The following is a 23,722-nucleotide window of genomic DNA, read 5'->3' as shown; positions in this document are numbered from 1 at the left end:
GGCTGATAAATAGGAAAGGGAGAAGCATCCTGGGCAGGGGAGACTCAAGCCCTGACACTACAGCCTTTAGAAACACCAGCACAGGCTCCGTCACATCACAAAAATCTATTACATCATGTGAAGAGACAAAAATTATACCACAAGCAACAACTGAAATCTTCAGAGTTTGGATTATAAAAATGGAGCCCAAAGCACAGAATCACATTATGATCTTTATATAATAAACATACATAAAAAGTTATAAACATTCTTGAGAAAACTGAAAATTACATTTATCATTAAAGTTAACTTTAAAATAAATCTTACAGGATATTTTAACAATATAATTGAAGTAACCAGGATTGAGTGTAAACTTCCATCCTTGTTCATTCAAAATTTCTAACTCTCTGGAATCTTACTCCATTTGATATTAAATAATTGAACAAACTGTATTTCAAAATGGCTTTGATGAATTACCAAAAATGTTAACATGGTCAGATAAAAATTATCCAATGGGTATTGGTCAAGAGCTGACCTAAATCTGGCCATGATGATACCTGTTATTATTTTAGAACTCGAGTGGCAAGAAGCACAGTCTAGATAAAACTAAGTACCAAGGGAGAGACTTAATCATCACAGTTCAGAAATAAAGAAATTCTGAGCACTGAGCATTGAATATTCAATATTGCTTCTTCAGAAAAGGACCAGTAACACTTTATAGAAAGTAAATCAGAGACACCAATTTTAACAAAAACCGTTTTGTCCCTGGTTTCCTGTGATGGCTCGGTGAGAGTTATCTATCTATCCCTGGGATTCAATGTTCCTCTATGCTGGAGCTTTCTGCGCCTCTGTTTTTGATGACATGTTTGTGGGTCCCAAGCACTAAGTTAACTATATTAGAGTTGTTAAAAAGATACCTATGCTGTAAGCCATTTTGTTAGGTTCTGTGAGCTGTTTATCCAGCAAGCATATTAACAACACTCATTAACGTTTCTTGATGATGGAGGAGTTCACAGCTACCAAACCTCTTCCAGCTATTGTCTACAAATGAGCTTTTAAAAACATTCTCTTAAAAAATTACTTTGTATAGTTATAAAAGATGCACAGGGTTTATGAAATCAGAGTACTATTCTTATAATGAAAAATAGTAGTTACATGGTATTTAAATTCATATTAATATGGGCTTACCATCCTTCTTCCTAAATGTTCATTTTAGGTAACATATGGACTTCTCCCTTACACCAACTGCAGCCTTCTCTACACCATTATTAGATTATGAGTCAGTAGTAGGTCACGAATACCTTTCTATCTTAGACTTTTTTATTATCCTCAAGCTAATATTTGTATCTTTTTGTTCCACTATCTGGCTTTTCAGTGTACCTATGGCTAATCCTTTCAAAATACTCCAACAGAACTGCAAAACTCTTCCCAATACTTTTCTCCTCCATAGTCAAACACTGAAAACCCAGTAACAGTTTTTAGTTCAACTGTCTTTCCCGTTTTTTTTTTTTTTTTTCCTGCTTTATCTCCCCAAACACCCCCGTACACAGTTGTATATCTTACTTGCAGGTCCTTCTAGTTGTGGGATGTGGGATGCCACCTCAACGTAGCCTGACGAGCGGCACCATGTCCGCGCCCAGGATCCAAACCCTGGGCCGCCGCAGCGGAGCACACGAACTGAACCACTCAGCCACGGAGCCGGCCCCTGTCTTTCCCCCTTGAAGACCTCCCTCTTGGAGCCCCTCCTGCTCCAGTCGTGCTGGTTGGTCCAGACTTGCTGCATCACTGCCATGGAGCATCCCTTCATCTCAGACTTGCTTTCACTTAGAATTCTAAGCAAAATTATTTGTAAATTTGAAAATTTATGTGTATAAATATATTTGAAAATTATTTGTATTCATTGCTTTTCATGTCAATTATTGTTGTCGAGAAGTTAAATGTTATTCTGATGCTATAATCCGTATGTGAAATCTGTTTATTTTTTCCTTTTCTCTTCTGTCAACTTTCCCATCAAAGGAGCTGCACGCCAGGGTTTCTTCCTGTGGCGGGGGCATCACTGATCTATCTCCAATAGCCTTTTATCTGGGCTGTTCCATTTGCCCAAGAAGAGACCTCTGGTGTCCTGTCCTGTGACTAAGCACAGGTGTGTTCGTCATTCGAGGCTGGAGCTGTTCTCAGTCTCCAGCATGCAGGCTCTGATTCAGTGCCTGTGGGCTCCGCACTGCCCGGCACCCCAGATCTGGAGGCTCTCAGCTCCATTCTCCAGAGAACAAACACCTCCAGGGGAGTGGGGAAGATGTGGTTCATGGGTCTCCCTGACGCCCTGCCTCCTCCTCTCCCGTGCTGCCCATGGTTTCATCAGCACCTTCTCTGCTGCCTTCTTCCCTTGGCTAAACAAGGTGCCACTAATCATCTACCTCACGCATTGTAGCAACTGGTCGCTGTTTCTGCCATCCTCCTGTCCTAGGGATTTATACTTTATCCGTTCACTGACATCTTAGTGCAGTTCTGGGAAGAAGCAGAGCTAATGTACACTTTCAAGCTACCAAAGTTAAACAGTGCCTGAATTATACGAGCACTTGATGTTCAGCTTTCACTCTCTGCACTGCTACCTACCTAGGTCATGCAGATATGCTTCCTGGAACGACTTTCAATCTTAACCTCTCTGGGTCCCTAGGTGGCCATATACCATCATCATGCTTACACACGCAGACCAGCTTTACAGAGCTGCAGGCTGGTGCTCATCTGTTCATGGGCCCTGCACGCCTGTCCTCAGAAAGCTAATTTTGCATATAAACGTTGTGAACATTTACTCACATAGGCTGAAATATAGAGTTTACAACACAAGTTTTAAAAAGAATGAACAAATTCGATAAAAGGAGGATAGCTTCAACAGGTCACTAGTAACAGGACATCAAAAGAAACTAAAATCTTAGTGTGCATATTTCAATCATTAATTTTTATCTGACTTCATTGTGAATGAAATTTGAGGAGCTTAAAGGTATGTTCTGACAAGAAAACGCCGTCAAATGTGCAACTCCAAATTAGAATTCAACTTGCCACCACAGGAGGACCCAAGGGTCACAACTGAGGGGTCCTTCTCGTAATCATTTGTAAGGGGATTTGACCAAATGCTGTTGCTGGAATAGGTGCCTTCTTGGTAACCCTAACACACAAATAATGAGTAAAACACACAATTACAGCTCAGTGTTCAGCCTTGAGGTCACACATTCTTACCATGATGGAAAACTAGCTGTCAGGAAAGCCACAAAATGACCAGAGGCTCTACAACAGAATATGTGGGTCAGTTTAGAACAGGTCACTGGGAAGGTGAGGTAACTGTCCAAAACATGCAAAACCAGGAAGACAAAAACCAATTCTCATCAGACAAAAACGGGACAGAGACCAAAAATTGTCACTCACAGACATTTATTAAGCACCACGTGCCAGGCACGAGCTTAGCTTCAGATCCCATGTGAACTGAGGGACGTGGTTGTGCTCTGGAGTTGGAGACAGCATCCCCACCGGCTGCCGTCACGATCTGTGACACTGGGCCCAGTTTCTCATCTTTACACAGAACTTGTCAGAACAGCTGACACTTTACAGCACTAATCTAAGCATTTTATTAATTCATTTAATTAAGATAACCACATGAGATGCTGTTTCTGCCATTTTATTGATGAGAAAATGCTAGCCCAGAACTTGCATTTGAACTCAAGCATCTCTGCCACTCTCAACTAGTATTTAAACATTTGCTCCTAACTGCCCCTTCTTTGGGGATGGGTCCCCTCCTGGTGTTCAAAGGCACCCCATGGCACTGAGAGAGCCCTGGGGGCCTCCTTGTCCCATCCCCAGAGAGGCCTTGTCCTTGAGGCAGAGTCTGTGTGCTGTTCAGTGCTGCACTCCTGGTGCAGTAATTGCCACATGGACAAAATCTAGCTGGTACCTTGAAGCCAAGAAGCATTTTTGTGATCTTATCACAAAACTATTTGCTCAACAGCAAACTTCCAGAGAAAGAGGGAACCTGCTACAATTTCAGACTGCTGCCCAGGAATGAACTCAGAGCAGCTGAAAGTTGTCAACATCATGTGACACAAGAGTGTGTTCATCAGATCCGTACTTGGGAGACAGCAAGATAAGGCAAGTGCGTCTGGTTATCTCCTACCCTGCTGTGCTGTCCCTGACCCACAGGAGGTCTCAGGAGGTATTTCTGCAACACTTCAATGTAAACACAATGTCAGTGAGGTTTTGTTTTTCCTCTAGAATTGCAGTGGGACTAGAACTGAAACTCCAGAAAGGAGGAAGGAGACCCAAGATGCTTAAGAGGGAAGAGGAGGGGGCTGGCCCTGTGGCCGAGTAGTTAAGTTTGCGTGCTCTGCTGCAGGTGGCCCAGTGTTTCATTGGTTCGAATCCTGGGTGCGGACATGACACTGCTCATCAAGCCATGCTGAGGCAGCGTCCCACACGCCACAACTAGAAGGACCCACAATGAAGAATATACCACTATGTACTGGGGGCCTTTGGGGAGAAAAAATAAAAAATCTTTAAAAAAAAAAAAAAAAGAAGGAAGAGGAAACAGAGAGAGAGTTCAGGAAGAGAGTAAAACATACACCCCACTTCTCCACTGAGTTCGCACCTTCCCGGGACTTCCTAGTCCTCCACACGTGGCCTCCACCCTCTCTCCACATCCTCAAACACCTACATCCCATGTAAGTCCTCTCTTCCCCACCCTACACTTTATCCTGAAGGAGAGAAAAGCCAGCAAGCTTAGTGCTCGCCAGACCTGCTCCCTCCAGTCAGTTGCCACCTGTGGCTCCCACAGCCCCAAGTTTCAATCTCTCCCTGCTTCAATCCAAGCAGGGCTCTGCCAAGTCCATCTCTCTGCATCCTGTCGACCTGAGGACAGAGCCCAGACTCCTCCACCTGCACTTCAGTCTCCCTCCAACATCACAGCCCTTTTTCAGCCACACCTCCCACTCGTGCCTCCAGGTCCCCATCAAACAGAAGACCCACTGTTCCCAAGCTCGTGCCCCACTCTATCACTACTCACTCCTCCAGAGGTGAAAACCTCGTTTAAGCCCAGATGGAGAGAAAGCAGAGAAGTAAGCCATCTTTACAAGAACTTCAATTAATTATTTCAATTAATTCCTTAAGAAAGGATTCTCCAAAGAAAATTCCTAACAATAGAGATCTGTCACCTAAACAATCCATCAATTTCCTATTATTAAATAAATGCAGTAATTTCATCAATACTATGGTGAACCAGACACTAGAAATCACAATAATCTTCATATTAACCTAAGAAGAAGGCCCACGAGGGCAGTCACCCTTTGCTCTGACACATCGGTGCACTACAGGCCAGGAGACCTGCAGTGGAGACAACATTTGGTTATTCAGGATGTTCAATGTTCTAGAAAAAGTCAAAATTTCTAAATTCAGACAGTAAGAGAAATATACTGAAAAACCTTGGTTTTCAACATCTATTTAAAATAAATCATAAAGGATGTGTAGAAGATAACTTGAAAGAAAATATATATGGGATTTAACACTAGAAGAACTTGGTCCAAATTCTGTTCTTATTCTTACGAATTGTGGAATTAGACCCATCACTCAGTTTCTAAGCCTATGTTTCCATGTACACTGGGGATCAGATGTGAGTGACTTCTGCTCCCAGGACCTTCCTGTGACCCAGGTGTCCCCTGGCCCCTCCTCTGCCCCTCTCAGGGTCCTGCAATGCTCCCCAGCAGCCACGGGGCACTCACACAGGTGAGACCATGCTTTAGGCACTTGGTAAGATTGCTGAGACTCTTTCCCTGTTTCAAGTCTGAACAAAAACAATTTCTGAAGCATCCCATGCTCTCCTAGTACCTAATTACACTCTTTCTAAAATAAGTGCAATCAAGGACTCTGCCAGAAAATAAATAGTACAACTGTTGTACATACAGATAAGAAATTTACTACACTTGCTGTGTATGGACTCAGAGGAGAGCACCACAAAATAGACAGAAATTTCGTCATAAGCACCTTAACATCTACCCCAGCCATTCTAGCCTAATTTTTACATTCCCGTCAATATCATTTCTACCCTGTCTCTCAATAACATAAATCTGTATAAATTTGCTGACCATTTCCTATTAAAAGATGTTAATTTGACTAGGGACTTACAACTTGGAAAAATGTAAAAGATCTGGAACTTCAGGATTTGACAAGAGCCCTTTATATGTTGCGTGTGCATTTGCATGTGATTCCTGCATACCAACACTTAGTCTTCACTCATCAGGTGAGATAAACTCAGAAGGCAATGAGTGTACGTGGTAGGATTGGGGCTTCAAATTACTGTATTTTTCTTATACCTCATATAGATTTTTCACAAAAACCCACACAAGCCAGTTCCAAAGGAGACACCATTCTCACTGTCCAGCTGGATGCTCAGAGATCCCATGTCCAACTCTGCTCCAACTCCAGAAGCCTTACATGGCAGTAGCTTAGCTGTGCTCCCTTTTAACCACTGATAGGTGGGAGGAGGAACCTGACTGGTTAAATGTTACTAAAAATAACAGGAAATTCATCTGATCGAACCAACAGCTATGTGTGATAAAATAAGAGTATTTCTTAGAAAACTGGGAGCAACCAATTGTGCATCAAGATCATGACCGTGGCTTACCTAGGATATAGGCAATTTAGCTGATGAAAGTTCATTTTCTGTAGCAGTTCAATCTGGGAAGAATTCATGCTAAGTCACAGACAGGAAATGATGACTGAAATACTCGTATTCCTCCTTCTCTGGGAGTCAACCCTGCATCTCACACCCCATCCATTGTGAACAAACGGCGGGCAGGGCTCCTTAGCTGAGGAAGTCCCCAGCAGAGGTCATGTGTCCCTAAGCCTGGGTCAGGATGGGCAAGCACAGCTTCCACGCCCAGGGAAGGGAGAGCGGCGCTTTGGGAGACTGCACCTCTTATGGCAGGAGGAAAATAGGGACCAAATTGTGTGCTTGGCACCAGAGAAGCGCAGTGGTTGTTAACGTGAAGAACCAGATCAGCCACAGCCTCAAGTAGGCAGAGCGCCAGCTTTACTCACAAAGAACATAGGACACAGTAGCATTTGATTCAGGTTTATACCCTTAAAATCAAGATGAGAAAGTTCATCTTGACTGAGACCAAAGCATCAAGTTCACAAGCACTAGACTCTGCCAACTACGGGCAACTTGCTCCTCACGATCCTGAAAACCCAGCAGGAAGACCTGGGTTTCAGTCCAGGCCCCTGCGCATGGGCCACTCCCAGGAACAGAATTCTGTCAGGACTATATCTTCTTTGTAGCAATGAATACCAGGATTTTCAAGCTGAACTCTAAACTTAATAATAAAATTCAACTGACTGGAATGCACTGAGATCTAAAATCACGTTATCCTTTGACCTTTTGGATATGGAAACAATAGTCACCACTTCTATGTTCTCCTTTGCCATTTAAATTTATCCAAATCAGAAATCTAAACAAAACTGGCTGCGGACAGAAGCAGCCTGAGGCAGTACAAGGTCTGTTCCCCTGCACGTCTGAAGCATCACCGGTCTGAGTCCCAGGCTGGTGCTCTGGCATCTGCCCTCAGCTGTGCCAGCTATCTGAACGCCCCAGTGCTCTCTCAGAATGAGCGAACGCTGGCACCTGGCCAGACACACTTGTCTCGCTGCTCATGTGGGGCCCACGGGGCGGGAGGCCAAGCGGTGGTTCTGTAACTCAGGAGAGCTGCTGGGCTCTGCCCCTACCAGGTGCAGATGGCCTGCATTCCAGCAGCAGGTCTGTGATGTACCAATACAGTTCTGGGTTCATTCACCCAGTTCGTCCTTCAACAAACATCTGGGAATGCTTACTTGCTGTGGAAGGAGAGCAAGGTCTGACTGTGGGTCAGGGCAGAATCACCTATTCCACAACCAACATACATCTACAACTTTGTAAGTATTTCAGAAGTGGGATGTGGTGAAGATGGGCACAGGAGGGCCTGCCCTAACCCCAGGGATCAGGGAATCAATCCAGAAGTGACACTGAACCTGAGCTTTAAGCGATGCACAGGTGCACACAGAAGACACAAGTGTGTGCAGAATGCCTCACGTGAACGTTGGATGAAGCTCAGCACATGAAGGCTGGAGGAGCTGAAGAAGGGCCAGGCTGCTGTGTTCGAGGTCCTTCTGATACAAACAAGTCTACGCTCCCACGCAGGGCCATCCGCCAAATCCAGTGGGAGCACACTTGGACTGATAAGTGCACCCCAACAGGAGAGGCCCCTTCTCTGAGGAGGCTGTTCATGTGGGTCCCACAGCCCATTCCCAGGGAGCAGGAAGGACACAGACACATTGCCCTCTGGTCATGTTGGCCAAATTCACCAAGATTTTCTCAACTACGCAGTCACAGTAAATCCTTGTACCTGGACTGTATCTGGTCAAGGAACGTGTCACTGTGTGTGGTGACAGTGGAATTTTAGGACGTTACTTCACATAGCCTGTCATGAAGCAGTGAAGACGCAATTATAGAAGCTGACACTATGTTATTATGACATCCCTGAAGAGAGTGGTAGAGAGTGAACTTTTTTCTATTTTTACAAGTTTTATCACATTTAGAGATAATGAGCCACTACAGAGCCAAAAAACTGTAAGAGGACTAGTACCAAATGAGTAAGTTCTCCTAAGTATTGTTTTCTCTCTTCAAATGATTTTCAAATATATTCTTTCTGACCCCCTCCTTCATTAAATACATAATTTTCATTTTTCTTTCTAGCTTCTGGCCCACTTTTCCTCATCTAGATTTAGGTAAGCGTTCAGCATCGTGCTCATTGAAGACAGCGTGTCTTCCAGGGGCACCTGAGTCACTAGCAGACATTTTGTGACAGTCACTCACGTCCCCCGTGCAGAGAAGAAAACCAGGAAACAGCCTGCTTCTTCCGTGCTTTCCCTGGGATGGCTGATGCTTGGCAGCTCCGACTCAAGCTAGCAGTTTTTGCTAAATGCCTCTACAAGTGTTTTAACTCATAACCGTGTGTCCTAATTCAAACAACGTCTTAGAAATACTTTTAGAATACTTTCTACAGAAGACTTAATATGTTCTCCGATAAATAAAAATAATGCTAAAAAAAAGAAGTAAAGTTCATCAAAACATAATCGCCTTAGAGAAAAGTATGTGGTAGGGTAAGTGTGACTGAAGAAGAAAATAAGATGTTTTTCATGAAGATTCTAAACAAAGAGTTATTTCCAAGACTGAGCTAGTCAAGAAAGACTTCTCTGATCTAGAGCCACCTGCTGTCCTCACCGCTTCCCAGGGACAAAGTTCTATACAGTGACTGATCATTCACCAGGGCAGCTTCTCAGAAATAAATATTAGCAGTAAAAGCTGCAAAACTAGCCAGGCACCTGGCCCCCGACCCTAGAATCATGGGGGAACCTGCCTTCCCCTTCCCAGTGGGAACAGGGGTGGCCCACAGGGTCATCAAGCAGCTCTCGCCTCCTCATGTTTCAATCAGGTGCCTGAGGCTTACGTAAATCACGAAATGGACCCCACAGCTAATGCTCACCTCCACCACCCACTCGACAACCCTCCATTCATCCTTGCACAAGGACACTGCTTATATCCATCAGCAAGCTGGCCTGCAGAGGACGAACAGCAGCTGCAGCAGAGCAACCAGGCTGGGCTGCCCTCTTCCGAGATCCTGGCGGCCAACGGTAACATTAAAGTTTCTCTATTATTTGTACATAATATTGGAGGTAAAACCCTGAAGATAAGCCAAAAGCTTACAAATGCTTATTTTCTTATTCTACTAAAAGGTGCGCTGAACTCATCTTTTTGGGCTTCTTACATACCAAATATTGTCCACTAAAGTAATTGTGACCTCTACATAGGATCATTACCTCTAAGAATATACTCTAATTAATTGGTTCGATTTTTCTTTTTCAAAACTCCCCAAACTGTGCCCTCTGGGGACAGGAATATGGCAGAGCTATAGCTCTCGCTCCTTCAGCAGGTGTCAGAGGCTAGGGCATATTCACTCAACCTTCACCCACGTCTCTGACTATGAGGCAAGGGTTACTGGAGGACCAACAATTTTAAGAAGAATTTTATAATTTGTCATGCATTCTTCTTCCTCAAGTGTTTTGTAAGTGGTGCTCCTACTGCGAAAACAGGGCTATAAAAGCAGCCCATTACATCTTAATATAAAACACTCAGAACTGGGCCCTGATCAGCAAGACGATCATCGTTCTGGGGTCTGCCACAAGCCGTGTGATCAGGGCGCTCTGCCCTCCATGGATAAGTTGCATGAGCTCATCTGGAGGGTGGGGGCCTCAAGAACAGGACCCTCCTAGGTTCCCCCAAGGCTAGGCCTAGACTTCTGTTTAAAATGGCATTAGGTGGAGGGTCCATTTCAAACATGTCCCTGCCATGGGTTTCTCGCTCTCAGTAAATTGCGCTCACCGAAACGAAAGTAAAACAGCGGCCGGTTTCCTGCAGTGCTGGCGGCCCGCTCTCGGACCGCGGCTTCTCGGATGTCACACACCCCGATGTTGCCAGAGTGCAGCATTCTTCTCGGGGCTCCTTCACTGTGCTGCAGTCTACACCGGACCACGGCAGCTCCATTCGCTGCTGTAACAAGTTGAAAAAAAACTAATTAATTCAAACTTTAGTTTTTTTTAAATTTGTTACAGCGCTGAGCAGAGCTGCCGACCCCATGCAGAACAGCACAAGAAACACCAAAGGGACCAGCAACACAGGGCCACCCTGAGCACCCAGCTAACATAGGTCAACCGCAGTCTCCGCGTGGCCACCGCTGGGAAATCTCTCCTGGGAACGCACAGGACTGCGTCTGGCTCGCTTTTGTTTGGTAAAGCACAGAAACCAAATCCAGCAACGTCAGGAGCCTACAGCCAGCCTCCTCCAGGATATGGGGGGCCTCCTGCAGAGGAGGCCACAGTGACAGGCCACAAAGAGGCCACCACCACGCAGTTGTTAGAGGACAAAGAAGGTGAACTACGTCTAATCATCTCCCCACATCTGTTTTGAAAGCCTTCCACTCATGGATGTCAGCCAACCAAACACTGATTTATTGTTAATGCACTTGGATAGAACTGTGCTGCTTCCTTTTATAATCCAGACAACAGGAAAATCCAGCCCATCAGCTCGTTAAGGCTTATGCATCAGGTCCATCTTTATGGTAATGTTCTCAAATATCAAGGAAAGAAGAAAAACACAAAAGCAAAACAAAACTACACACATGGCAGAAACTAAACCCACAAATTAAGTCTCCTGGAATGTGAGCTCCAGGGAAGGCTCCTTGCTGTGCTAAGAGAACCCTACACGGTATGTCACAGCCTGGACAGGAGGGACAGACTGGGTCCGTGTGGGCTCAAACCTCTTCCAGCAGAGGCATCTGGGCAGGGCTTTAAAACTGTGTTTCAACAGTGAAAACAAGAGAGTTCAAAGAGCACCTTTAAAATTTAGGTTGCTGTCCTTTTTCCTTGAGGACTTAGATACTTTAAGCCATTCCCAAAGCCTAGCAATCTTCAAGGTCACCCTCAAACTGAACTGAGCTCTCATCAGAATCCAGCCTGGTATCATTTTCTTCTTCCTGAAATGTACAGAACCCTAGTTCAAGTGCAAAGAGATTCTACAAACTGAACATGTGGAAATGCTGGAATGAAACAGACTTTGTACTTTTGGGAAGAATCCATAACATTTTACAATCACATTTCAAAACACGACCAGCAGTCATGATTTCATAATCCCAGGCAGGATATTATATCATTTTCCAGATTTCTAGGTTTGCACCCTCTGCCCCAGGAAATCAATAAAAACCTAGGATTAATTTAAGCCATAATCAGCAGCAATAACTTATCTCATTAAACCAAAAGTCATTTTAAATAGTAAACACTCATACTTTTATGATTATAGCATCTTAAAGTAGTCAAACACATGATTGCCCTCTATAGATGAACTACCTATTAAATTTATTAGGCACACTTATAGAACAATCTCGTATGCCTTCCATATTCACAAATTACAGGTGCACTCATACAAGGGTGTCAGTAGTGGCTGTGCCACGTCAGATGTGTGGTCTTCACGCAGATCAGGGACCAAGGAAGGATGTGCGCTCAGGTGTTTCTCTTGCACGATGCAGTTAACTCAACACCAAACGTTTCATGCTCCTCAGCAAGGGTTACGTACTCGGAGGCTGGGGCAGGTAGGCTCCAATCAGTTTCGACCTCTTCTTTTCATATCCTTTTTGTGTGATGTCACCTGGAAGAGAGGGAAAGAAAATCTCAGAATGGTTTCAGTAGGTAGAGCTGATGACTCAACGGAACCCAAGAAGATACACAGTTACATCTCTGTGTGTCTTCTGTTTGCCTTATCATTTAAGAAGAAACCACTTCACCTCGCTTACCGTGACTTTTCCCTGCCCGCAAATAGTATTTAAATCCTTTGCTGTGCACATGCTTGTCCCAGCCCCTCCTCAAGAGGTTTCGGCTCTCGTGGGGTCCAGAATTAGATTCTTGCAACCTTATTCACATCTGCCGGAGCAGGAAACCTCCCCAGTCTGCATGGCTCTCATTAACTTAATCAACAACAAATTGTACAGGCATCTACCCGGTGACAGCTGGCCCAAACCATTACTGATTAGCATCTTCCTCCATTAATGAGATTTTTTTCTAATCAGGTGTGTTGGTCCCAAGGACTTTAAACTGCTAGGGTATTTTTGAAAATAAGTGACTAAGACCAAATGAAACAGTCAATAAAAGCAAGCAAGATAACATGGGACCTACAGAAATCAAAATATGTGAGAAAGGCGCTTATCGTTGAAAGAAGAGTTAAAATGTTAAAGCAAGAGATCCACATACAGAAGAGCTACGGTCCGCACCATGCTGACATTTTTCCTAAATGCTAAGGACCCGGGACAAAATAACCTTTAGGACATGCAACAGCTGTTTCCAATTACAAGTGCTAATGCACATAAAACGCTGATTTTGCCCTTGAATTTTTTGGAATCTGTTAAATTTTTTCCCCAATATTCTGATCAAACCATCATTCCCAGAAGAGCTAAAAACTCAAGTTTTAATAAAAATATAGCAAACAAATGAAAAGTTACTATAAATCATACATAAATTGGTAAATTTTCTTTTTCTAGTGACGTATGCTCACTAAATTTGATCAAACCAGAAGGCATACTGAGTGTTTGATGACTGACCCGGCGAACTCACAGCTCACTGCACAGAGTCTTGTCCACCCCCATAAAACGCATGACTAGTTTTTAAACACAGAGCTGTAAATAACAAAAACAGATCGAAAATGAGTCCCACTATTGACTGATGAGCATTTTGATGCCAAAGGTATGTCAGTGGGCCACAGTCAAAGAGCAGATCCGTGAATGTGAAACACAGCACCCACCCTCAGGTCTGCCTGCAACACAGCCATACCAATTCCCCTCCTCAGCACTGAGGCTGTGCAGTCGCTTTTGGAAATGCTCTATAAATCCCTCGTTTTAAGAGGATGTCCAAAATCTCAACAACCGAGAAATTCCAACAGCATATATGTACTCTGTAGTATCATTGTGATTTATCAGGAAAATGTTAGGACATTGGCTGAGCAGTGATTTTCAGGCCTTACTCCTTCTGATTTCTTTCTACAGACTACTACGCACCTTCTAACATTACAAGAAAGAGCAAAACATCTGGCTGTGAGAACACATGATAAAAACAATCTGCAGAACAAACACAGTTGAAGCCTGGAATGTGCCAGCGGCGAGTGAGGCTACACCCACTGAGGAGGGCAAGGGGGTGGTCAGTGAGTGGATGCCAATCTGCCTGAGAGTGGAATGAAAGAAGGAGGCCCCAGGGGGACGGCCTAAGCTCCCCACTCCTGCTTACAGAAAAAAGGAGCAGCTTTCTGCTCTTAGACAGCAAAGAAGAAACCACCTCCCAGCCCGTCCTCTCAGCCCCTCAGGGACCCCGAGAAGATAGCTGCCACCAGGCTCCCGAGAAGAGACTCACCATCCTTTACCACATTCCTCCCTCGACCACTCTGAAAATAAAAAAACTATTGAGGAAGCTAGTGTTCATGCCAACTGTACTGCTGCTTAATCCATTTGGCTCACGCTCAGCATTTTACCAATTTAGAACCAGCCTGCTCCCTGCAACTGAGGGGACACCCAGACGAAAATGAAAGCAGGGAACAGGAACACAGGAAAAGGAAAGCAGGGAACAGGAACACAGGAGTGAGGCGCACTGGTGGGATCACAATCAACGAGCACACACTGGCTTCCTGAGAGGCCACCTGAGCACAAGGCAGACACCTACTGTTTATCTCTGGTGCCCATGCCCTCCCCAGTCCTGCACTGGCTGATCCACGCTTGTGGGCCTCACAGCTGCTTTGCACAATTCTACAATCGAGTCTCAGCCCTGGAAAACTAGCCCCCTTTCACAGTTTGTTCTACACCCAAAATTCAGTTCGTTTTAAAAATTTCTCAGATGAACACTTAAGTACGCAGTGGGGGAGTCCCTCCTCTAATATTCAGTGTAAGCCAACTTCAAAGGAAACTCACTTTTAACTCTGTCTTACTTTGGAAAGCTCGAACTGCTAAGACCTTAGGCTTGAAGGAAAATAAGCACTTCCCCCCAAGAAATCATGACTCTTCTTAAGGAGAAAGAAGTGAGTGTTGACCTCACAGGCCCCACTCAGGTTCCTGACCCCCAGACTCAAAGGGCTAAGTCAAAGAACAGTTAGGTGTTTTATTTTAGCTCCACTACTAAATCGTACTCACTAAGCAATCAGCTCATTTAGACAACTTCCAGATAGAACTTCCAGAAATCCCAGGTGACCATCACTCTGGAAACCTGGAAGAAGGGAAAGGGAGGCACTACTAACTGAATAACTTCCACGCACTTTATCTAAATCAGGGTTGGCGAACAACAGATCCAGCCTGCAGGCTATTTTCTAATAAAGTTTTACTGGCACAAGCTGCACTCCTCTAAGCACAACACACAGATGGAACCGGCAAAAGCCAAAAGCATTTCCTACCTGGCCCCTTACAGAAACATTTACTGGTCCCTGTTCCACATGTCCTAAATGATCTCTTTTAAATCCTTCCAACAACTGCTTTTACAGGTAAGAAACTGAGGCACAAACACTATTTATGTTTCTCACCCAGGGCCTCAGATCCAAGAAGGAAACAAACCCTTTCCAAGTCTGAAACTATTTCCCATTGAAGCCACATCTGGAATCTTCTGCTCTAGCCGACAGTGATATGGTCAGCATTCTGCCACCTGGACATCCCACCCAGCTCTCCACCTGCCTCAGGGACACCCTGGCCTCTCACTGCCTTTCACTCCACCAGACCCTGCCCATCTCAGCCTCAGTGACAGCCCAGCCTTTGGGCTCCCACCGCACAGAATCCTGCATAAGCCACAGTGGTGTCTTCCTCCTGAGGCCCCGGATAGCTGCTTACGGAGATGCTCTCATGGGTCAGCATCCTCCAGAACCAAGTTCCAACCTTGCTATTCTAAAAACCAGGACTGCGTGCTGATGGAGTTAGGCACACACAGAGCACCAGATACAAGGTCACGAAGCGACTTCATGTAAATGGCTGGACAGCAGCTGCATTCATAAACACAGGGTTATCATTTAACTGTTTAGCAACTGCGTGGGTAAAGGGCAGAGGGGAAAACTGATAACAAGTCCATTATTAAAGTGTATAAGACAACAGCCTGACTTGGTGTGTTACCCAAAAGGACCCAGCATCTGTGGCAAGCTGCGCTCCAAGCACCAGGGCTAAAAATGCCTTTGCTACATTTTCTTTTCCACGGAGAAAGTCCAGTTATTTTTAATTCTGAAACTACTTTAGCATCTGGTAGACAGAGGTCCAACAGATTATCTCTGACACACTCTCACTGCAAATTTATATAAGCAAACTTTCTAGCAGGGGGTCTTATGTTCTGTCCTTTGATTTGAAGCATCCAATGTTGGTTTTTGTGCTAACAGAATAATAAAGATAGATAGATAAGACAGACGTGGAAAGAAGGGATAGATAGATGATCGATAGATGAAAAAAGACAGATGAATGAAAGATAGACAGGACAGACAGATGCTGGCTAGCTGGCTGGCTTTACACAACTCCGTCCACCCAGAATGCCACCCTCTTTCTGTCCAGATGGACCTGCAATCAACACCTTGACATCACCACAGACACACACGGTGTTTCTCCCCCACTTTACACCAGTTCAGGCTGAAGGATCACCTGGCAGCTCCTCCTCACCTTGGATCTGTAATGAGCACTGGTCTTCAGGGTGAAACTGTAAATTCAAGGCAGAAAGGCTACAAAAGAGAGGAGCCACTCCTCCATGTCACATTTCTAAGCAAGGTTTTCTTTAATATCTATCATTCCACAGGGACTATTCCATGGTTTACAGCAGGTTAATTAGTATTTTTTTCAACCTGGAAGCTAAAAGTACACCATTCAAGGAAATGTGTAGCTCACTTCCCCCTGGTGCTGTCTACAGAATTTTGCTCATTGAAAACGTTAATGTTAAAAGACACGAACCAGAGGATCGCTTGCTTGAGAATTTCCCACATAAAATTCCAAATAGCATATTTTCCATGCTTTGATACTCAAGATACCCATTTATTTAACTCTCTTTTCATTTTAGGAATAAGAATATATGACAGAAAAGTAAATACAGAAATTATTTGTAACCTCACTGAGGAGAAAATGAAAGTGATCTTTTGAAACACTTTCCACTTTATCAAAAATGTTATTTATATTATTCTCAAAGAAGTTCTGTAAGACTTAAAGTTGTCAAGTGTTCTGTTACAAAGAAAAGGGAGATTTACTGACAAGTCATAAACTTAAAATGAAAATACAAGCAAAGTGAAACCAACAATACACAGCTTAGCAACACTCTGAGATAGATAATTCTTTCCCTCCCCAAAAGGAAGAATTCTTTGTCTTACTTATATTGTAGTCCAGAGTTTCAGGGTAAACTCTCAGTCTTAGAAAAGTGAAGGAAAAGTCGGCCCAGCAAATGCAAGCGTGAAGGGGACACCTCAGCTCCTCTGTCTGTCCATCTTGGCCTCATTCTGGCAAACTCAGACCCAAGGGGAATGTGTGCAGAGCCACCAGCCCCGTGGATGTCTCATCAGGATGGGAAAGCCCAGAGAGCCACGTGGTCTCCAGGTGACTGAGTGCTCCCCACGAGTAACGTTTGTGCCACCAAGCCATCTCCACGGCTGGGATCAGTTCAGAGTAAACAGATCAGCTTAACGGTGATGGTTTCCATTCTTGGTGTCAGGAGTTTATTTCATTATTTAAAGCTGGAACGAATGCTTTATATAACAAAGCAATCATTTCCATGTTTGGGGTTTTATGGCTGTCTGGAGGCTTCACAATGCTGTTCTCCTCAGCAAATGGCTTTATAAGGCTGAGGGAGCACCCTGGAAGGCTTCCTCCTGCTCGCCCCACTCCTGGAGGCGTGTTCGTCAGCTCCGCGCTAAGCTTTTCATTTCTGCAGAAACAGACTGTGACATCTGTGGCAAGTACCTACCTGTTCGGGGGAGAAGCAGGCAGACCAGGGACCTCTCTTTGCCCCGAACACACACTGAACACAGCTGGGGGACTCAGCAAGGTCAGCTCATGTCTCTGGGTCTCATTTTTCTCATTAATAAAATGTTGGTAATAACACCTATTACCTTGTGACATAGTTGAAAAGACAAAATACGCAGAATGTAAAACGTCTTAGTAAGCATGAAGTAGGTAAGAAAACATATTTAAAAAAACCTAACAAGTACTCATCCAGCATCTATCACATGTTCAAACTTGTGACAGACACTAAGAGGCACCCATGCAGCTCCTGCTCCAGAAGTTCTCTGAGTTGGGTGGGAAGACTCATGAAAACTGCCTTCCTCAGTGTGGTACAACTAGTACGCAGTAGGAAGATGCAAGGACTAGAGTGATGGCCACTGCATGACAGGTGAGGCCAAAGACAGGTTACAGAAGTGTCAGAAATTCTGAGGAGACTCAACCCTGACCTCTCAAGCATCCATCTCTTTTCTTTTATTGCTGCCACCACTACCCAATGCCAGCTGCCATCGGTTCTCCCTGCATGGCCCAAACAGTTGCTCACAGCCCTCGATCTCGAGTCCTCATCACCCCGTCCTCTCCACATGCAGCCCCCCGATCTCTCACTAGAAGGGAACCGGGGTTGGGTGACCTCACTATGGTGAGCCTGTTGCAGGCTGCTCACCACCTCAGGACTGACAGCAAACTCAGCAGCAAGGCCTGGTCCTTCCAGAGCCTGGCCCCACGTCTCACCACGTCCACATCACTTCACAATTATGTTTTCCTTAGTTACTATCTGCACTGCTGTATTATCACTCCTTAATTTTTCTCAGGTTTATGCCATATTTCCAATGCAAAACTTAGAAATTTGAATTCCATAAGGATATTTTAAGTAATGTAATCAGGAGAAATTTAAAATCTTCCCTAGGATTATAAAATAACCCAGACTTATTAAAATACTCATTACAATGGGAAAAAAACTCTTAAGAACTACAGATTAACACGACTGGGATTTTTATGTTCATGTGAATGACCATAAAGTTCCTTAAAACACTTAGTTAATGGCATGACAAGAAAGAAAAAAATATATTTTAAATGTCCCACTGTGTTAAAATCTTAACTCAAGCCAATAAGGTCTCAGATGTTATCACTCACAGTTTTACTTTTGTTTTGTTTTTCAAAATATTATATGTGCTCCGTAGCTTTTCTCTTTGGTATGTAAAGAACTCCAATTATAGGAGGGATTAAAGAAAATAACCCATTTAGAGTCCCTTCTACTCTAAACCACATGAATAGAAAGAGTCAGCTGATGTCCACCAGTCCTGCAGCAGACTTTCGAAAGCAAGCTCTGATAGTGAAGGAAAACCACTCCCAGCACCAGCCGTCCTGGGGCCTGAACTGCCCCAAAGATCTTACAGAACTCCAACAGCCCTTTTCAAAATTTCAAAGCGCTGCAGAAGTCCGCTGGGTAGGCGACAGAGGTTTTTGTACGTTTGAGGCTGATTTGCTCTCCTGCTGCAAGGCCTCCTGCCCAGGTGCCACACAAGTAGGCAGTGCCTGCCCAGGGAACTCCCCTCACAGCCCCCCAGAGATGCCACCCATGGTCATCCTCGATCATCAGTCCAGAAAATCTCAACAGGTCAGTTTCAGGCAAAACTGCTACAATCACTTGCTGAAAACTCTTTAAACAAACCAGTGTCACTTTTTTTGGTATCTTCTGGCATTCAGATATCCCTTCTTTAGAGAAAAAGGAAAAAAAAAATCCTACTCTCTAGGAAGTTAGCTCTTGAGAAGACCACGTAAATATGAAATAAAGCTACTTACATTTCCCAGATGGTGAGTTTCACTTTTGCAGATCCCAAATCTCACCAGTTAGTGGGCTTTCCTGGATGCTGTGCCTTTTCTTTGGTGGAGGCAAGTGGGAAGGGGTTGGAGTGGAGGGTGATGGACACCATCTTTCATTATTTATAGCTAGAAATTCAGAAGCTGAGATGGGACCAGGGTCCCGGCTGGCCCAGCCCTTTCTCATTCAAACCTCACGAATCTTCTGAATGAGCCCCTTGACCCCCTTCCCAAAGGCTCTCCTATGAAGATGGACCATCAGAGTTGGTACTTTGGATGGGGAGGGGGCAGACGCACAGAATGGAAGACAAGGGGAAAGAAGGAGTATTGATTACCTACAGTGAGTCAGGGATCTTACTGGGAACCTTACAAATCAACATGTCATTTAAATTTTAGAGATCCTATCATCATCAGCATCCTCATTTTCCAGAAAAGGTGACTGTCCCAGCAAGGCTAGGACACTTGCCCATGAGCCCAGCTAAAGGCATCATCTGGACCAGGGAGGTACAAGCACTACAGCTTTCCCACCATCCCACAATGGGAAATGTCTAAATGTCACACTGGGGAGAAGGTCAAAGCCCTTTGCAGAAGTTGGAGGAGGACAAATTGAAGAAACAAAAAAGGCCCATGTCACTTCTAGGGTCTGGACAGTCTTGTGGGGCAGCCTGCAGTAAGCACACAGGCTGGTCTTCACAGGTGCAGGGAGAGGAGGTGTGGGGGCCAGCCACTGGTGATGGTTATGAACCAGGTCCCACAGAAGCCACTTCTGCACCAGTGCTCTGCTGAGAGGGCCGTACATGGGACCAAAAGAAAAACGAGAAAACGGCTGAGTTTACCAAAGGCTTAATCGCTGATAGCAGGAGGAAATGGGCTAGCAGCAGCAAGTACCAAAGTTCATCCCCATGCAGAAACCTCAGCACGGACAAAGCATGTCCCTGTAAGCAGAACTCAAGAGTTACTGTTTATACAAGTCAGTTAGGGAAGTGCAAACGTGTAAAGATCCAAAGCCAAAAAGCCCTGATTTCCCACAAATACCTAAAGTGTTATCTTCCTGTTTCAGAAGCACACTCTTGCTCACCCAGAGCTTGATTTTAAGTGTTTTCAGAATTGTTTAAGTAGCTGCACTGAGGGCTGTTAGTAGCTACGGCCCCTGTTTGGCTGTTTCTATTCCAGCACCACCACAAGTCAAACCCAGTCAAGAGGCTGCCTCATCTGCAGCGAATGAAACATCAGAAAGGCAAGCTCAAAGAGACGGACATGAGCCATCTGGTCATCTGTGCCCATGCCAAAGAATCCCAGGGTGAGGTAGAAACATCAATTCCAAGCAAAGTCCCCAAGGATAGTTTCTCTGCATCCTTGCCAGCATTTTGTGTTATTACTATTTCCTACTTTAGCCAGTCTGACAGGTATGTAGTGATATCTCAAAATGGTTTTAATTTGCTTTTCTCTAATACCTAACAATGTTGAACCTATTTTCATAGGCTTACTTTCTATCTGCATATCCTCTTTAGTGAAAAGTTTGTACATGTCCTTAGCCTATTTTTGAATTGATTTTTTAGCAATATTCTTATGTTCTGGGAGTTCTTTATAAATTGTGGATGCAAATCCTTTGTTGGAAATGTGGGTTGCAAATACATTCTCTCACTCTATAGTTTGTCTTTTCATCCTCTTACAGGGTCCTTCATAGAGCAAGTTTTTAATTTTGATGAAGTCCAATTTATCAATTTTTCTTCTTATGGATCATACTTTTAGTTTCAAATCTAAGAACTCTGCCTGCTCCTAAGTCTGGAAGATTTTCTATCTTTCTTACTAGAAATTTAGGTCTTGATTTTTTTTTTTTTTTTTTTTTTTTTTGGCCTATGGATGTCTAATTTCTCCAACACAATTTATGGAAAAAGTTATCCCTCTTCCATTGAACTGCTTTTGCTTCTTGGTCAAAAAATTAACTGGGCACATTTGTGTAGGCCTATTTCTGAGTTCCCTACTCCATTCCGTTGAACTATGGGTCTGTCCCTCCACCAGAGAGACACTCTAGACTACTGGGGGTAGACAGTAAGCCTTAGCATTGGGAAGAGCCATTTCTCCACTTGATTCTTCTTTGGCAGAGTTGTTTAGGCTATTCTAGGGCCTTTCCCTTTCCATATAAATTTTAGGAAAAGTTTGTTATGTCTACTAAAAACTTTGCTGAGAACTTTATGGGAATTGTCTTAAATCTATAGATCAATTTAGGAAGAACTAACATCTTTACTACATTGAGTCTTCTAATCCATAAACATGGTATTTAAGTCTTTGATTTCTTTCATCAGAAATTTGTAATTTTCTTCATACTGATCCTCTGCGTGTTTTGTTAGAGTCACATGTAAGTATTTCATTTTGTTTTGAGCAAGTGTAAACAGTCAGGGCTGTCTTCAATAAAGTGCGAGTCCATATTGGACCTCCATCTGTAGGTACCAAGTCCATTCTAGAGTGTCTGTGTATGGCTCACCCTCTTGTGGCCTTGTTCAGCTCACCAAGCCAATTCAGACGACAGCCTCTGAGCCACATGCCTGGAAGGATGAAGGGATGATCTCATCCCTGACATGTAACCTGACAGTGACAACAAGAAACCACAATGTGGTGCAGCGGGAAAGACATCAGACTTGGAGTTGGGGACTGGGTCCTCAGGGCCACTTTCCAGTCTGTGATGCTCAGATCACAACCTCCCCGGCCCTCAGTTTTCCCATCTATACAATGAGGAGCCAGACCAGGATCTACCCCTACATCCGGCAGTGAATCAGGGTGCACAACTGACTAAAAGGGCTTTGGGGAGATGAGACGACAGAGAGATGACATGAAAGAATCACATGCCAAGGGACAGAGGCAAGCACCGGCCAGATGCCCAGAAGGTTTGGTTCTGGAGATGGCAAGGGCAGTGCTGACAAACAGCTGAAGGTGTACAAGAACCCCCAGGTGGCAAAACTGCAGGGGGTTCATGTGGGATCTTGAGAGAATGGGGACGAATAAAGACACGCAAACAGGGCTTATGGAAATCAGGTAACTGTAATCAAGCCTAAAAATATAGTATAGGAGCAAAGCATGGTTTGAGATTTTTCTTTCTGAATGTGAAGTGGTGCGTTGGTGACGGAGGAGGATGGCATTCTCCAGTAGGCGGACAGCCCACACTGAAGGCCGCTGTGCTTTCCAGCCTTCGGGAGGGCTGAGTCCTCTGGGACACGGTAGCTGCCCAGGCCCCCCAAACAGACCTCACAGGGCCTGACAACAAGGTCGCCTCTTAATCAGGAGCCCGCTTTCCTCCTCCTCTGTGCCCACCCACGTGGTCTCGCAGACCAATACTGGGCACCCTGAGGGTGGGTTTCAGGGTCCCCCAGGGTCCATCTGACCCCCTGGGAGCCTCACAGTCCCACGAGGTGAGGTCACACCAGATGAACACATCACATGTAAATCCAGGTCCAGGGCTTCGTCCAGGTTCTGTCCTGCCGGCATTCCCCAGTCACAGTTAATCTCCTTATCAGAAGGAACATCTTCCACCTCGTGAGGTGGAGAGTGCACCAAGTGAGCGCACTCACCTCAGCCTCAAGCCCTGACGACTCCTGTCTGGTGGGCTGACCAGGGCCCACCAGCACAAGCGGCTTTTGACCTCTCGAAAATCAGACGACTCTTGACTTAGAGGCAGAACAAGGACAAAACTTCTGTTTCTTCTGAACAGCAAAAAGGACCTTTTACCACAAGATTTAAAGAGCACTTACACTAGATTTCACATGAACTTGCAGGGATTAAATTTAAGAGAAAAATTAACTCATCACGTCAGCTGGATGAATCTGAACAATCACATTTATTTGTGAGAAAATATTTCAATACATACTCACGCACACTCATATTTTCTTCACTGTTAAATTTAAAAAGTCATTTCTGACACAATGAGCTTAAGTTGAAGTGAATGGAAAAAAGAAAGAAAAGAAACCCTGTGAATCTTTCCCTCCTCACCCCCAGAAACTATCTACAGATTTTGAATATTGGTCTGTGTAGAAAGAATTCCGTGTTTTTTTCAAGTAAATGAATCTTATACTGAAGAGAAAAAAGATGCTCAAGTATATCTTGAAGACTTTAGGAAATTCAGCAGGCAGGGAGAAAGAACACACATTTTATCTCCTCCATTACTTGCTAGTCGGTACACTGTAGCAGCTGTTTTCTTTTCACCAACTTCAGAATAAATGCAGTTGGCCCTCTGAATCCACAGGTTCCACATCCTTGGATTCAACCAACCGCGGATGGTAAACATAGTACACAATCTGCAGTTGTTTAAAGCTGCGGATGTGGAA

General features: G+C 44.4%; 1 protein-coding gene across 1 annotated transcript in view; it reads right to left on the bottom strand.

Annotated features, from left to right (window-relative positions):
- The window catches only part of DIP2C (disco interacting protein 2 homolog C), a 472,249-nt gene that overhangs the window by 210,947 nt on the left and 237,580 nt on the right, over positions 1–23,722 (bottom strand). The window contains exons 4-5 of the mRNA XM_046678001.1: positions 12,182–12,253; positions 10,436–10,603 (exon numbers count right to left, since the gene is read on the bottom strand). Coding sequence (XP_046533957.1) covers positions 10,436–10,603; positions 12,182–12,253 — 240 coding nt within the window. The remainder of the gene's footprint in view (positions 1–10,435; positions 10,604–12,181; positions 12,254–23,722) is intronic.

The sequence above is a fragment of the Equus quagga genome, chromosome 12, assembly GCF_021613505.1.
Source record: "Equus quagga isolate Etosha38 chromosome 12, UCLA_HA_Equagga_1.0, whole genome shotgun sequence".
NCBI lineage: Eukaryota > Metazoa > Chordata > Mammalia > Perissodactyla > Equidae > Equus > Equus quagga.
This window is presented reverse-complemented; position numbering and strand designations above follow the sequence as displayed.